This window comes from Bufo gargarizans, unplaced genomic scaffold, assembly GCF_014858855.1.
Source record: "Bufo gargarizans isolate SCDJY-AF-19 unplaced genomic scaffold, ASM1485885v1 original_scaffold_1579_pilon, whole genome shotgun sequence".
Taxonomy (NCBI): Eukaryota; Metazoa; Chordata; class Amphibia; order Anura; family Bufonidae; genus Bufo; species Bufo gargarizans.
In genome coordinates, this window is record NW_025334421.1 from 383253 (window position 1) to 400383 (window position 17131).

General features: G+C 44.1%; 1 protein-coding gene across 1 annotated transcript in view; it reads right to left on the bottom strand.

The window, feature by feature from the left end:
- The window catches only part of LOC122923413 (dual oxidase 1-like), a 119418-nt gene that overhangs the window by 36248 nt on the left and 66039 nt on the right, over nt 1–17131 (bottom strand). Inside the window, exons 14-17 of the mRNA XM_044274222.1 lie at nt 3953–4068; nt 2051–2188; nt 1822–1938; nt 489–691 (exon numbers count right to left, since the gene is read on the bottom strand). Coding sequence (XP_044130157.1) covers nt 489–691; nt 1822–1938; nt 2051–2188; nt 3953–4068 — 574 coding nt within the window. The remainder of the gene's footprint in view (nt 1–488; nt 692–1821; nt 1939–2050; nt 2189–3952; nt 4069–17131) is intronic.

Consider the following 17131-nt stretch of genomic DNA (forward strand, 5'->3'; position numbering starts at 1 on the left):
TTTTTCACTGGTGTACCCGCGCCGTGGCTCCCGGCACAATTCAGCCACTATGTTCAGGGCAGGTGTCTCTGCGTGCGCCGACGTTGTCCTAGCCCTGACCATAAATAATAAGGCTGTTAACAGCCTGCATTTGTGGGAGGGGCGTCTGGCTATTTATCCCCCCTACCTGCCGCTCAGCCAGGCGCCCGAGCCTCACGCCCCTCCCTCCCGCCCTTTTTCTCTAAACTCCCTTCAGGTATGCCCCCTTTTTTCACTGGTGTACCCGCGCCGTGGCTCCCGGCACAATTCAGCCACTATGTTCAGGGCAGGTGTCTCTGCGTGCGCCGACGTTGTCCTAGCCCTGACCATAATTCCCATTTAAGTAAATTTTCTGTGCTGCTCCTTTTAGGGGAAAAAATTAATTCAGATTTTTTTCTTCTCCTGAAGAAGCACTTTGACCTAGTGCATGGTATACATGGACACTCTATACAATATATTCATAATCTTACCAGATCATATTCTTTGGGGATCCTAACTCGGGCAACTCTGCTACCATTATTATTTGAGAAGGTGACCTCTATATTCTGCTGATTCTGTAACCTTATTGTCCTCGTGTTAGATTTGGTACCATCTAGAACCGTAATGACTTGGTTTGGATGCAACTGAATGAAGACTTGTTGGAAAGGCTCATCTCCTCCACACCATTCTGAGGCTAGAAAGATAAGTTATATTGAAAACGAAGACATTTTGAATTAATTTATACAGGCGAAAAACAAGAATAATAGCGAGAAGAATTACAATTGAAGGATACAATTGAAACTCATGAGCCTCAATATAAGTATTGTAATAGGGCTCCCGACCTGCTGTATCCTATTTATAATAATGGTGTCTTTTAACTTATCACCTATCCACAAGATAGGGGATACGCATCTCATTAGTGGAGGTCCGATTGGTGGGACTGCTATACCCTCTGAATGAATGGAGTGGCATGTCACTCATAACCACTGTTTCTCCATTCATTTTCTATGGGACTGCCATAGATAGAGCGCTGTAAATTGCTACTTTCAGTAGTCCCATAGAGAAAGAATGGAGTGAAAGTGGTCATATGTGACCTGCTGCTCCGTTCATTTGAGGCGATGGAACCCCAATTCTCATAGCTTGACCCTTATTAATCAGACGCATATGTCCAATTCTGTGGATGGTGGATAGGTTAATTACTTGTCACAACTCTTTAAGGGGTCTAGGCACTCTCTCAGACACCATGACCCAGGTGCAACTCCTAATTCTGCAAACCCTGTAGCTTGGTAATGAATGTACTAAGGCAAAGATCCTTAGTATATGATAAGGCCTCATGCACACAAACGTAGTTTCATTCCGTGTCCATTCCGTTTTTTTGCAGACTTTATATGGAACCATTCATTTCCATGGGTCCGCAAAAAAAGTAAGGTGCACTGTGTGAATTCCGTATGTCCGCATTTACGTTTCGCCCAAAAATAGAACATGTCTTATTATTGTCCACATTACGGGCAAGGATAGGACTGTTCTATTAGGGGCCAGCTGTTCCGTTCTGCAAAATACGGACGCACATGGATGTCATCTGTATTTTTTGCGGATCCTTTTTTTGCGGATCAAAAAATACATAAGGTCGTTTGCATGAGGCCTCACTACTGATATTTTGCTTATCTGGATCCTAGAAGTGGTACAACCCCTATATACAACATCAACTATAAGTAAACTGCATTATGCTATAGGAGATATTTTTATTTTCAGAGGTGCATAGATCTTTAATATCTAATGATTATAATACATCTTATATATATTTATGCATGAACTTCACAGTACCTTGAAATCCTTCTCTATTATTCATTTTTCTGACTCCAGAGTCTTCAGTCTTTGGTTGCATTTTGAGGAAAGTTTGCTTTCGATACCTTGCAACCAACAGGGCAATTATAAGGCTCACTGAAAGGAACAGATAACAGAACGTATAGTTTACATAACACTTTTTTTGTGCAACCTGATGACATTTGCCTGTATCATGTAGTATTAATATATATATAAATCATATATTTACCAATAGGAAGACAGCAAAGAGCTGCAATTGTGATTCCAAATCCAGCAGCACATCCTTCAAAGTAGTCTGTGACCATAAGTGGCACACACTTCTCCATGTCATCAGATTTTAGCTGGTGGATTTCAACACATGGATCATCTAAGAAAAGAGATGTAGTTTATTAACTTGTCAAGCGTTTATTATGTTGTTTTGCCTCAGCTGGGATACAGAGCTGTGTAGTACACACTGCTGAAAAACCTCTATTCTTCTGCAGGAGGAATTCAGCACCTATATATTGTCACTTAACTCTGTATAAGCATCAGGTTGTGACATCAGAAGGTGACATTTTTTATGTATATATATGTCCATGAAAAATTCCACTGCTGTATATTAAATTATTATTAAAGGGGGCCTTTCACCATTGGAAAATGTACAGTTGAACCTACTGCCTTCTTGGGCTAGCTCTGCTGAAATTAATGAAACCTTTCGCTTAGTGATCCATTGCTACATTCTGGAGAAAAAGTACTTTTACAGGGTTTCTATCACCTCATTTTGACCTAATTAGCTCTCAGACACTAGCAATCTGCTAATGTCTGATCTACCTAACAATGCTATTCTCAGACCTTTGTGTGGATCCGTTTCCCTAAAAAACTAACTTTTATTGATATGCAAATGAGCCTCTAGGTGCTATGGGGGCGTCTTTTCAGCACCTAGAGGCTTGGTCTACTCACACTCTATGCCGCCCAGCTCGTCCGTCCAGCCCGCCCATCTCCTCTGAAATGCGATCCTCCTTCTGAGCCAGTGGACAAATTTCCGCACCTGCGCCGTGCGCGTCTGTATTCGGCGCAGGCGCAGTGAATCACTTCTTAAGTGCACAGGCCAAAGTCATTCTGTGCATCCTTGAACCTCCTGCTTGCCCTTCCCTCGTCTCCCTGATTGGTGAGATGACTATGCAGTAACCTGGCCCAGTAAGTCAAGAAGGAATATGTGTTCTCAATAGGGCGAGTACTCTACTGCCACAGTAGCTAATCTCCCTTGAGAACAAAGGATCAAACATCTTGATATCCAACATGCATAACCCATTTTGAAAATGCAGTGAGAAAGCTGTAAAGGAAAAGTTGGGACCCCGATACAGTTAATGGTTTACTCGTCCAGCTATGATAAAAATCTAAATTATGGGATATAGATCTAAAGCCTCATGCACACAACCGTTCCGTTTTTTGCGGTCCGCAAACCGCGGTTCCGCAAAAAACGAAAGCCGCCCATGTGCCTTCTGCAATTTGCGGAACGGAAGGCTGTCAATATAATCTCTATTCATGTCCGCATCTTTTGTGGCCCCATTGAAACCCCAAAACGGCGGCCGTGTACATGAGGCCTAATGTGTTTGGCCACACATTTTTTTTTCTTGCAACATTTTAAATACCATAAATTACAGCAGAAATCTACATAGCTGGCATAGATTTCAAATTCCGGTGCACGGACTGCCAGAAGATAAGTCTAATAGATTTAACGGCCTGTATCATTATAATATAGAAACTTTTAAACGAGTAAAAAAAAAGAACAAAATGATTAAGGATTCCAAGGACCACGCTGGAACACTACAGTGAACATGTGCCATCAACACACGGCATACAATACAAACTGATACAGCCAAAAGAAAGTAAACTCTTCTACATCATCCTATTACTAAAAAGTTTCAGGAGAACAAGGAAAAAACAGGGAGACAATAAGATGGGTCAGAGTGCTGACTTGAATGGAAAGCAAAATAAAAGGTACTGTAAGAAAGGAGAATGACGTCAAATGTCTCTAGCTTCGACTATAGCTGTTGCCCAAAAATCCATGTCAAAGTGGTAAATGGAGAAAACACATTTCATTATGACATATTAAAAAGCTTTCCAGACACAGACATCTCAAGAATCTCACCGTTCTTCCTGAAGACATTGTTCTTAGTTGCCTTCTCAAATGCATCATTCACAGAGACAAGGACATCATGAAATCTAGTCTTCCTGATATTAGATATTTCATCTGCTGTAAACAACCTATACATCAAATGATTAAAGTCAGCTCATTGTTAATTGTTAGTACAATACTGCATATGCAGAATATTTTAGGTTGGAACAGTATAATTTCAGAAACTCCCCTAAATTTTATCTGAAATTTAAAACCATATAGCAACAGGTTTCCCTTTTTTTTTTTATTATATGTTTTCGTTTTCAGGCTACTAGCCTGAAATGCATCAACGTTTTTTCTGCGTTTGTATCCTGTAAAGAAATAAAGAATCCAGTCTTTTGTATGGCAGTTCTAGTCCCCCAGTGTAAGGCAGGGTGTCCTCCATTTTTAGACACAATGTCTAACCACTATCAACCACAATCCCCCGATCCATTGTCCACCCCATTGCCTCTAAATACTCCCAATTCTCAGTGACAATGCCTCCTATATCCACCAACTATATGCCCAATCTCACAGAGGCACTAAGGTAGTTTTATTGAAAGGTTATTCCCATCTCTTCTTTTAATGACTACCATGGAAACAACCACAATAAACTTTGGCCAGGACTGGAAGGAGTTACAGAAATGGCTAAGAGGCCAACAGGAGTTACATAAACAGCGTAGCACAGCAAGCTACACTTTAGGAGTAGCCCTCATCCACATCTATGGAAGTCATAGAAACAGCGCAGAGTTCAGGCCTCTCTGATCTTGCCGGAACAGTGACTACCCATGGCTGCAGAATACCAGCATTATTCACACTTTAGCCATTTTTGGCTGAGATGGGTCTCTTTAAAGCTGGCCTTTCATATGTTATATTTAAAATCAAGCTCTTTGGAGAACAGTGTATCCACGTTATTAAGAGGTACCTATCTCTTAATAAATTGGGTGCATAAAGGGCTCTCTTTAAGACAGAAAATGAAATGTTCAGATGCTATAAGCAGGAGTAGTGTGGCATTTATCTTTCCACCATTTTCTGGCTTAAAGCTTAATAAACTTGTAGGACAGATGGGAACCCTGCTCCCCCCCCCCTCCACACACACACACATTTGACATGCACAATAATTTATCACCTCCCCATCTATATATATTGTGTTCAGTCTCAGTGTGGTGGTTATGTTCACCTATATTATGGTGGTATTATTTAGTCATGGTATGGGGGCATTATCTAGTTAAAGCATGGTAGTATTATCCAGTCACAGTTTGGGGGTGTTATTCAATCACTGTATGGTGGTCTTATCCAACCACTATATTGTGTATTATCCATCCACAGTATGGTGGTGTTCTCTAGTCACTATATTGTGGTGTTATTTAGTCATTGTATGATTAAATTACCCAGTCACTGCATGGGGGTGTTATCCAGTCACTGTATAAAGGTGTTATCCAGTCACTGCATGGGGGTGTTTATCCAGTCACTGTATGGGGGTGTTATCCAGTCACTGTATGGTGGTGTTATCCAGTCACTGTATGGGGGTGTTATCCAGTCACTGTATGGGGGGTATTATCCAGTCACTGTATGAAGGTGTTATCCAGTCACTGTATGGTGGTGTTATCCAGTCACTGTATGGGGGGTGTTATCCAGTCACTGTATGGTGGTGTTATCCAGTCACTGTATGGTGGTGTTATCCAGTCACTGTATGGGGGTGTTATCCAGTCACTGTATGGTGGTGTTATCCAGTCACTGTATGGTGGTGTTATCCAGTCACTGTATGGGGGTGTTATCCAGTCACTGTATGGTGGTGTTATCCAGTCACTGTATGGGGGGTGTTATCCAGTCACTGTATGGTGGTGTTATCCAGTCACTGTATGGGGGTGTTATCCAGTCACTGTATGGTGGTGTTATCCAGTCACTGTATGGTGGTGTTATCCAGTCACTGTATGGGGGTGTTATCCAGTCACTGTATGGGGGTGTTTTTCAGTCACTGTATGGGGGTGTTATCCAGTCACTGTATGGGGGTGTTTTTCAGTCACTGTATGGGGGTGTTATCCAGTCACTGTATGGGGGTGTTATCCAGTCACTGTAAGAAGGTGTTATCCAGTCACTGTATGGTGGTGTTATCCAGTCACTGTATGGGGGGTGTTATCCAGTCACTGTATGGTGGGGTTTTCCAGTCACTGTATGGTGGTGTTATCCAGTCACTGTATGGGGGTGTTATCCAGTCACTGTATGGGGGTGTTGTTATGTAGTTACTGTATGGGGGTGTTACCCAGTCGCTGTATGGGGTGTTATCCAGTCACTCCATGGTGGTGTTATCCATTCACTGTATGGGGGTGTTGTTATGTAGTTACTGTATGGGGGTGTTATCCAGTCACTGTATGTGGGTGTTATCCAGTCACTGTATGGGGGGTGTTATCCAATCACTGTATGGGGGTGTTATCCAGTCACTGTATGGGGGTGTTATCCAGTCACTGTATGGGGGTGTTTTTCAGTCACTGTATGGGGGTGTTATCCAGTCACTGTATGGGGGTGTTTTTCAGTCACTGTATGGGGGTGTTATCCAGTCACTGTATGGGGGTGTTATCCAGTCACTGTATGGGGGTGTTTTTCAGTCACTGTATGGGGGTGTTATCCAGTCACTGTATGGGGGTGTTATCCAGTCACTGTATGAAGGTGTTATCCAGTTACTGTATGGTGGTGTTATCCAGTCACTGTATGGGGGGTGTTATCCAGTCACTGTAAGAAGGTGTTATCCAGTCACTGTATGGAGGTGTTTTCCAGTCACTGTATGGTGGTGTTATCCAGTCACTGTATGGGGGTGTTATCCAGTCACTGTATGGGGGTGTTGTTATGTAGTTACTGTATGGTGGTGTTACCCAGTCGCTGTATGGGGTGTTATCCAGTCACTCCATGGTGGTGTTATCCATTCACTGTATGGGGGTGTTGTTATGTAGTTACTGTATGGGGGTGTTATCCAGTCACTGTATGTGGGTGTTATCCAGTCACTGTATGGGGGGTGTTATCCAATCACTGTATGGGGGTGTTATCCAGTCACTGTATGGGGGTGTTATCCAGTTACTGTATGGGGGTGTTTTTCAGTCACTGTATGGGGGTGTTATCCAGTCACTGTATGGGGGTGTTTTTCAGTCACTGTATGGGGGTGTTATCCAGTCACTGTATGGGGGTGTTATCCAGTCACTGTATGAAGGTGTTATCCAGTTACTGTATGGTGGTGTTATCCAGTCACTGTATGGGGGGTGTTATCCAGTCACTGTATGAAGGTGTTATCCAGTACTGTATGGTGGTGTTATCCAGTCACTGTATGGGGGTGTTATCCAGTCACTGTAAGAAGGTGTTATCCAGTCACTGTATGGTGGTGTTATCCAGTCACTGTATGGGGGGTGTTATCCAGTCACTGTATGGTGGTGTTTTCCAGTCACTGTATGGTGGTGTTATCCAGTCACTGTATGGGGGTGTTATCCAGTCACTGTATGGGGGTGTTGTTATGTAGTTACTGTATGGGGGTGTTACCCAGTCGCTGTATGGGGTGTTATCCAGTCACTCCATGGTGGTGTTATCCATTCACTGTATGGGGGTGTTGTTATGTAGTTACTGTATGGGGGTGTTATCCAGTCACTGTATGTGGGTGTTATCCAGTCACTGTATGGGGGGTGTTATCCAATCACTGTATGGGGGTGTTATCCAGTCACTGTATGGGGGTGTTATCCAGTTACTGTATGGGGGTGTTTTTCAGTCACTGTATGGGGGGTGTTATCCAGTCACTGTATGGGGGTGTTTTCAGTCACTGTATGGGGGTGTTATCCAGTCACTGTATGGGGGTGTTATCCAGTCACTGTATGAAGGTGTTATCCAGTTACTGTATGGTGGTGTTATCCAGTCACTGTATGGGGGGTGTTATCCAGTCACTGTATGAAGGTGTTATCCAGTCACTGTAAGAAGGTGTTATCCAGTCACTGTATGGTGGTGTTATCCAGTCACTGTATTGGGGGTGTTATCCAGTCACTGTATGGTGGTGTTATCCAGTCACTGTATGGTGGTGTTATCCAGTCATTGTATGGGGGTGTTATCCAGTCACTGTATGGGGGTGTTGTTATGTAGTTACTGTATGGGGGTGTTACCCAGTCGCTGTATGGGGTGTTATCCAGTCACTCCATGGTGGTGTTATCCATTCACTGTATGGGGGTGTTGTTATGTAGTTACTGTATGGGGGTGTTATCCAGTCACTGTATGTGGGTGTTATCCAGTCGCTGTATGGGGGGTGTTATACAATCACTGTATGGGGGTGTTATCCAGTCACTGTATGGGGGTGTTATCCAGTCACTGTATGGGGGTGTTATGTAGTTATTGTATGGGGGTGTTATCCAGTCACTGTATGGGGGTGTTATCCAGTCACTGTATGGGGGTGTTATCCAGTCACTGTATGGGGGTGTTATCCAGTTACTGTATGTGGGTGTTATCCAGTCACTGTATGGGGGTGTTGTTATGTAGTTACTGTGTGGGGGTGTTATCCAGTCACTGTATGGGGGTGTTATCCAGTAACTGTATGGGGGGTGCCATTCAATCACTGTATGGGGGGTGTTATCCAATCACTGTATGGGGGTGTTATCCAGTCACTGTATAAAGGTGTTATCCAGTCACTGTATAAAGGTGTTATCCAGTCACTGTATAAAGGTGTTATCCAGTCACTGCATGGGGGTGTTATCCAGTCACTGTATGAAGGTGTTATCCAGTCACTGTATGAAGGTGTTATCCAGTCACTGTATGGTGGTGTTATCCAGTCACTGTATGGTGGTGTTATCCAGTCACTGTATGGGGGTGTTATCCAGTCACTGTATGGGGGTGTTATCCAGTCACTGTATGGGGGTGTTATCCAGTCACTGTATGAAGGTGTTATCCAGTCACTGTATGGGGGGTGTTATCCAGTCACTGTATGAAGGTGTTATCCAGTCACTGTATGGTGGTGTTATCCAGTCACTGTATGGGGGGTGTTATCCAGTCACTGTATGGTGGTGTTATCCAGTCACTGTATGGGGGTGTTATCCAGTCACTGTATGGGGGTGTTGTTATGTAGTTACTGTATGGGGGTGTTACCCAGTTGCTGTATGGTGTGTTATCCAGTCACTCCATGGTGGTGTTATCCATTCACTGTATGGGGGTGTTGTTATGTAGTTGCTGTATGGGGGTGTTATCCAGTTACTGTATGGGGGTGTTATCCAATCACTGTATGGGGGTGCTATCCAGTCACTGTATGGGGGGTGTTATCCAGTTACTGTATGGGGTGTTATCCAGTCACTGTATGGGGGAGTTATCCAGTCACTGTATGGGGGTGTTATCCAGTCACTGTATGGGGGGTGTTATCCAATCACTGCATGGGGGTGTTATCCAGTCACTGTATGAGGGTGTTATCCAGTCACTGTATGGGGGTGTTATCCAGTCACTGTATGGGGGTGTTTTTCAGTCACTGTATGGGGGTGTTATCCAGTCACTGTATGGGGGTGTTTTTCAGTCACTGTATGGGGGTGTTATCCAGTCACTGTATGGGGGTGTTATCCAGTCACTGTATGAAGGTGTTATCCAGTTACTGTATGGTGGTGTTATCCAGTCACTGTATGGGGGGTGTTATCCAGTCACTGTAAGAAGGTGTTATCCAGTCACTGTATGGTGGTGTTATCCAGTCACTGTATGGGGGGGTGTTATCCAGTCACTGTATGGTGGTGTTTTCCAGTCACTGTATGGTGGTGTTATCCAGTCACTGTATGGGGGTGTTATCCAGTCACTGTATGGGGGTGTTGTTATGTAGTTACTGTATGGGTGTGTTACCCAGTCGCTGTATGGGGTGTTATCCAGTCACTCCATGGTGGTGTTATCCATTCACTGTATGGGGGTGTTGTTATGTAGTTACTGTATGGGGGTGTTAACCAGTCACTGTATGTGGGTGTTATCCAGTCACTGTATGGGGGGTGTTATCCAATCACTGTATGGGGGTGTTATCCAGTCACTGTATGGGGGTGTTATCCAGTTACTGTATGGGGGTGTTTTTCAGTCACTGTATGGGGGTGTTATCCAGTCACTGTATGGGGGTGTTTTTCAGTCACTGTATGGGGGTGTTATCCAGTCACTGTATGGGGGTGTTATCCAGTCACTGTATGAAGGTGTTATCCAGTTACTGTATGGTGGTGTTATCCAGTCACTGTATGGGGGGTGTTATCCAGTCACTGTATGAAGGTGTTATCCAGTCACTGTATGGTGGTGTTATCCAGTCACTGTATGGGGGGTGTTATCCAGTCACTGTATGAAGGTGTTATCCAGTCACTGTATGGTGGTGTTATCCAGTCACTGTATGGGGGGTGTTATCCAGTCACTGTATGGTGGTGTTATCCAGTCACTGTATGGGGGTGTTATCCAGTCACTGTATGGGGGTGTTGTTATGTAGTTACTGTATGGGGGTGTTACCCAGTTGCTGTATGGTGTGTTATCCAGTCACTCCATGGTGGTGTTATCCATTCACTGTATGGGGGTGTTGTTATGTAGTTGCTGTATGGGGGTGTTATCCAGTTACTGTATGGGGGTGTTATCCAATCACTGTATGTGGGTGTTATCCAGTCACTGTATGGGGGGTGTTATCCAATCACTGTATGGGGGTGTTATCCAGTCACTGTATGGGGGTGTTATCCAGTTACTGTATGGGGGTGTTTTTCAGTCACTGTATGGGGGTGTTATCCAGTCACTGTATGGGGGTGTTTTTCAGTCACTGTATGGGGGTGTTATCCAGTCACTGTATGGGGGTGTTATCCAGTCACTGTATGAAGGTGTTATCCAGTTACTGTATGGTGGTGTTATCCAGTCACTGTATGAAGGTGTTATCCAGTCACTGTATGGTGGTGTTATCCAGTCACTGTATGGGGGGTGTTATCCAGTCACTGTATGAAGGTGTTATCCAGTCACTGTATGGTGGTGTTATCCAGTCACTGTATGGGGGGTGTTATCCAGTCACTGTATGGTGGTGTTATCCAGTCACTGTATGGGGGTGTTATCCAGTCACTGTATGGGAGTGTTGTTATGTAGTTACTGTATGGGGGTGTTACCCAGTTGCTGTATGGTGTGTTATCCAGTCACTCCATGGTGGTGTTATCCATTCACTGTATGGGGGTGTTGTTATGTAGTTGCTGTATGGGGGTGTTATCCAGTTACTGTATGGGGGTGTTATCCAATCACTGTATGGGGGTGCTATCCAGTCACTGTATGGGGGGTGTTATCCAGTCACTGTATGGGGTGTTATCCAGTCACTGTATGGGGGAGTTATCCAGTCACTGTATGGGGGTGTTATCCAGTCACTGTATGGGGGGTGTTATCCAATCACTGCATGGGGGTGTTATCCAGTCACTGTATGAGGGTGTTATCCAGTCACTGTATGGGGGTGTTATCCAGTCACTGTATGGGGGTGTTTTTCAGTCACTGTATGGGGGTGTTATCCAGTCACTGTATGGGGGTGTTTTTCAGTCACTGTATGGGGGTGTTATCCAGTCACTGTATGGGGGTGTTATCCAGTCACTGTATGAAGGTGTTATCCAGTTACTGTATGGTGGTGTTATCCAGTCACTGTATGGGGGGTGTTATCCAGTCACTGTAAGAAGGTGTTATCCAGTCACTGTATGGTGGTGTTATCCAGTCACTGTATGGGGGGTGTTATCCAGTCACTGTATGGTGGTGTTTTCCAGTCACTGTATGGTGGTGTTATCCAGTCACTGGGGGTGTTATCCAGTCACTGTATGGGGGTGTTGTTATGTAGTTACTGTATGGGAGTGTTACCCAGTCGCTGTATGGGGTGTTATCCAGTCACTCCATGGTGGTGTTATCCATTCACTGTATGGGGGTGTTGTTATGTAGTTACTGTATGGGGGTGTTATCCAGTCACTGTATGTGGGTGTTATCCAGTCACTGTATGGGGGGTGTTATCCAATCACTGCATGGGGGTGTTATCCAGTCACTGTATGGGGGTGTTATCCAGTTACTGTATGGGGGTGTTTTTCAGTCACTGTATGGGGGTGTTATCCAGTCACTGTATGGGGGTGTTGTTATGTAGTTACTGTATGGGAGTGTTACCCAGTCGCTGTATGGGGTGTTATCCAGTCACTCCATGGTGGTGTTATCCATTCACTGTATGGGGGTGTTGTTATGTAGTTACTGTATGGGGGTGTTATCCAGTCACTGTATGTGGGTGTTATCCAGTCACTGTATGGGGGGTGTTATCCAATCACTGCATGGGGGTGTTATCCAGTCACTGTATGGGGGTGTTATCCAGTTACTGTATGGGGGTGTTTTTCAGTCACTGTATGGGGGTGTTATCCAGTCACTGTATGGGGGTGTTTTTCAGTCACTGTATGGGGGTGTTATCCAGTCACTGTATGGGGGTGTTATCCAGTCACTGTATGAAGGTGTTATCCAGTTACTGTATGGTGGTGTTATCCAGTCACTGTATGGGGGGTGTTATCCAGTCACTGTATGAAGGTGTTATCCAGTCACTGTATGGTGGTGTTATCCAGTCACTGTATGGGGGGTGTTATCCAGTCACTGTATGGTGGTGTTATCCAGTCACTGTATGGTGGTGTTATCCAGTCACTGTATGATGGTTTTATCCAGTCACTGTATGGGGGTGTTATCCAGTCACTGTATGGGGGTGTTGTTATGTAGTTACTGTATGGGGGTGTTACCCAGTCGCTGTATGGGGTGTTATCCAGTCACTCCATGGTGGTGTTATCCATTCACTGTATGGGGGTGTTGTTATGTAGTTACTGTATGGGGGTGTTATCCAGTCACTGTATGTGGGTGTTATCCAGTCGCTGTATGGGGGGTGTTATACAATCACTGTATGGGGGTGTTATCAAGTCACTGTATGGGGGTGTTATCCAGTCACTGTATGGGGGTGTTATGTAGTTATTGTATGGGGGTGTTATCCAGTCACTGTATGGGGGTGTTATCCAGTCACTGTATGGGGGTGTCATCCAGTCACTGTATGGGGGTGTTATCCAGTTACTGTATGTGGGTGTTATCCAGTCACTGTATGGGGGTGTTGTTATGTAGTTACTGTGTGGGGGTGTTATCCAGTCACTGTATGGGGGTGTTATCCAGTAACTGTATGGGGGGTGCCATTCAATCACTGTATGGGGGGTGTTATCCAATCACTGTATGGGGGTGTTATCCAGTCACTGTATAAAGGTGTTATCCAGTCACTGTATAAAGGTGTTATCCAGTCACTGTATAAAGGTGTTATCCAGTCACTGCATGGGGGTGCTATCCAGTCACTGTATGAAGGTGTTATCCAGTCACTGTATGAAGGTGTTATCCAGTCACTGTATGGTGGTGTTATCCAGTCACTGTATGGTGGTGTTATCCAGTCACTGTATGGGGGTGTTATCCAGTCACTGTATGGGGGTGTTATCCAGTCACTGTATGGGGGTGTTATCCAGTCACTGTATGAAGGTGTTATCCAGTCACTGTATGGGGGGTGTTATCCAGTCACTGTACGAAGGTGTTATCCAGTCACTGTATGGTGGTGTTATCCAGTCACTGTATGGGGGGTGTTATCCAGTCACTGTATGGTGGTGTTATCCAGTCACTGTATGGGGGTGTTATCCAGTCACTGTATGGGGGTGTTGTTATGTAGTTACTGTATGGGGGTGTTACCCAGTTGCTGTATGGTGTGTTATCCAGTCACTCCATGGTGGTGTTATCCATTCACTGTATGGGGGTGTTGTTATGTAGTTGCTGTATGGGGGTGTTATCCAGTTACTGTATGGGGGTGTTATCCAATCACTGTATGGGGGTGCTATCCAGTCACTGTATGGGGGGTGTTATCCAGTCACTGTATGGGGTGTTATCCAGTCACTGTATGGGGGAGTTATCCAGTCACTGTATGGGGGTGTTATCCAGTCACTGTATGGGGGTGTTATCCAATCACTGCATGGGGGTATTATCCAGTCACTGTATGGGGTGTTATCCAGTCACTGTATGGGGGTGTTATGTAGTTATTGTATGGGGGTGTTATCCAGTCACTGTATGGGGGTGTTATCCAGTCACTGTATGGGGGGTGTTATCCAGTCACTGTATGGGGGTGTTATCCAGTCACTGGATAACACCCCCATACAATAACTACATTGTTATTGTATGGGGGGGGGGTGTTATCCAGTTACTGTATGTGGGTGTTATCCAGTCCCTGTATGGGGATGTTGTTATGTAGTTACTGTATGGGGGTGTTATCCAGTCACAGTATGGGGGTGTTATCCAGTAACTGTATGGGGGGTGCTATTCAATCACTGTATGGGGGGTGTTATCCAATTACTGTATGGGGGTGTTATCCAGTCACTGTATGGGGTATTATCCAGTCACTGTATGGGGTGTTATCCAGTCACTGTATGGGGGTGTTATCCAGTCACTGTATGGGGGGTGTTATCCAGTTACTGTATGTGGGTGTTATCCAGTCCCTGTATGGGGATGTTGTTATGTAGTTACTGTATGGGGGTGTTATCCAGTCACAGTATGGGGGTGTTATCCAGTAACTGTATGGGGGGTGCTATTCAATCACTGTATGGGAGGTGTTATCCAATTACTGTATGGGGGTGTTATCCAGTCACTGTATGGGGTATTATCCAGTCACTGTATAGGGGTGTTATCCAGTCACTGTATGGGGGTGTTATCCAGTCACTGTATGGGGGTGTTATGTAGTTACTGTATGGGGGTGTTATCCAGTCACTGTATGGGGGAGTTATCCAGTCACTGTATGGGGGTGTTATCCAGTCACTGTATGGGGGGTGTTATCCAATCACTGCATGGGGGTGTTATCCAGTCACTGTATGGGGTGTTATCCAGTCACTGTATGGGGGTGTTATGTAGTTATTGTATGGGGGTGTTATCCAGTCACTGTATGGGGGTGTTATCCAGTCACTGTATGGGGGGTGTTATCCAGTCACTGTATGGGGGTGTTATCCAGTCACTGTATGGGGGGTGTTATCCAGTTACTGTATGTGGGTGTTATCCAGTCCCTGTATGGGGATGTTGTTATGTAGTTACTGTATGGGGGTGTTATCCAGTCACAGTATGGGGGTGTTATCCAGTAACTGTATGGGGGGTGCTATTCAATCACTGTATGGGGGGTGTTATCCAATTACTGTATGGGGGTGTTATCCAGTCACTGTATGGGGTATTATCCAGTCACTGTATGGGGTGTTATCCAGTCACTGTAAGGGGGTGTTATCCAGTCACTGTATGGGGGTGTTATGTAGTTACTGTATGGGGGTGTTATCCAGTCACTGTATGGGGGTGTTATCCAGTCACTGTATGGGGCGTCTTATCCAGTCACTGTATGGGGGTGTTATCCAGTCACTGCATGGGGTTGTTATCCAGTCACTGTATGGGGGTGTTATCCAGTCACTGCATGGGGTTGTTATCCAGTCACTGTATGGGTGGTGTTATCCAGTGACTGTATGATGGTATTATCCAGTCACAGGATCATGATCGTTATGTCATCCAGTCACTGTTTTTAACCTGTCTGTGCCAATCATGTTTAGCTTTATATTTAAATAAAAGTAATTACTTAATCATGTATACCTTTTTATTATGAGATTTCTTTATACTATTTAACCCTATGTATCCTTATTGACTATGAAAGTATCACTTTATTTATTTTGTAGACAGGGCTAATCTATGTACACAAATCCATGTATAAAGATTCATAGTGTATTTCCCAGGTAATTGCATACTCACCAGGACCTGGCTGTGCACTAGGCAGCAATGTCAAGTGTCAATGTCACCGAGCAGCAATTGCATTTATTATGCCACCAGTAATTATTTTTAATGCATCAAAATGGACGATTAATGATAAATTAAAGTTTATTTGTTGATCTCCTATACTACCATTCATAAGTATCGCTATGATTGCTCAGAATGAGTTTAAATGTAAATAAAAGGATAAGTAAAATCCGGCACTCTACATCTAGGAGTGATACTAAAGGAGCAATATACACAGGTATGATAATACAAATGCGTATTTATTTTTATAAGAATACGATAAAAAATGAGGGATAAAGGGTAAAGAATATAAAAAATGAAAATTGTAATTTGCGGTGGTGCGGATGCACAATGGAAAAAATGTGCAAAGGTGGATGCAGAGGTGGGACAGTACAATGGTTGTCCGGTAATGGTTTTCACCTTCAGTAGATTCGATAGTTCAGTAATTCATTGTGTCTATTTATGTACAGTTCATAAAAATAGAAAAATGTATATATATAAAAATATAAAAATATAGAGTCTGGTGTAATATCGAATATATGGAGGTATATAGAGATATATTGCAGAGGAGAAGATACGGTGTTGCCCTATTTGAGGCTTGCTGGTCGGACACTGATGTTGGTCACAGTAGGAAAAAAAATTCAGTGATAACAGGATAAAAAGATATGGGTAATGTGTCAGTCGGATACTGCATCTGGTGTGGTGTCCCACACACTAGGGAGGGCTGTATCCTGACTGATTACCTTCTTTGTGAAGTGTAGGTGTCTCGGCTGTCGGAGCCCAGCTCTCCTGCCAAAAAAAACTTGGCAGAAGAGCTGGGCTCCAACAGCCGGGACACCTACACTTCACAAAGAAGGTAATCAGTCAGGATACAGCCCTCCCTAGTGTGTGGGACGCCATACCAGGTGCAGTATCTGACTGACACATTACCCATATCGTTTTATCTTTTTATCCTGTTATCACTGAATTTTTTTTCCTACTGTGATCAACATCAGTGTCCGGCCAGCAAGCCCCAAATAGGGCAACAGAGTATCTTCTCCTCTGCAATATATCTCTATATACCTCCATATATTCGATATTACACAAGACTCTATATATTTATATTTTTATATATATACATTTTTATATTTTTATGAACTGTACATAAATGGACACAATGAATGACTGAACTATCGAACCTACTGAAGGTGAAAACCATTACCGGACAACCATTGTACTGTCCCACCTCTGCATCCACCTTTGCACATTTTTTCCATTGTGCATCCGCACCACCGCAAATTGCTATTTTAATTTTTTATATTCTTTACCCTTTATCCCTCATTTTTTATCATATTCTTATAAAAATAAATACACATTTTTATTACCATACCTGTG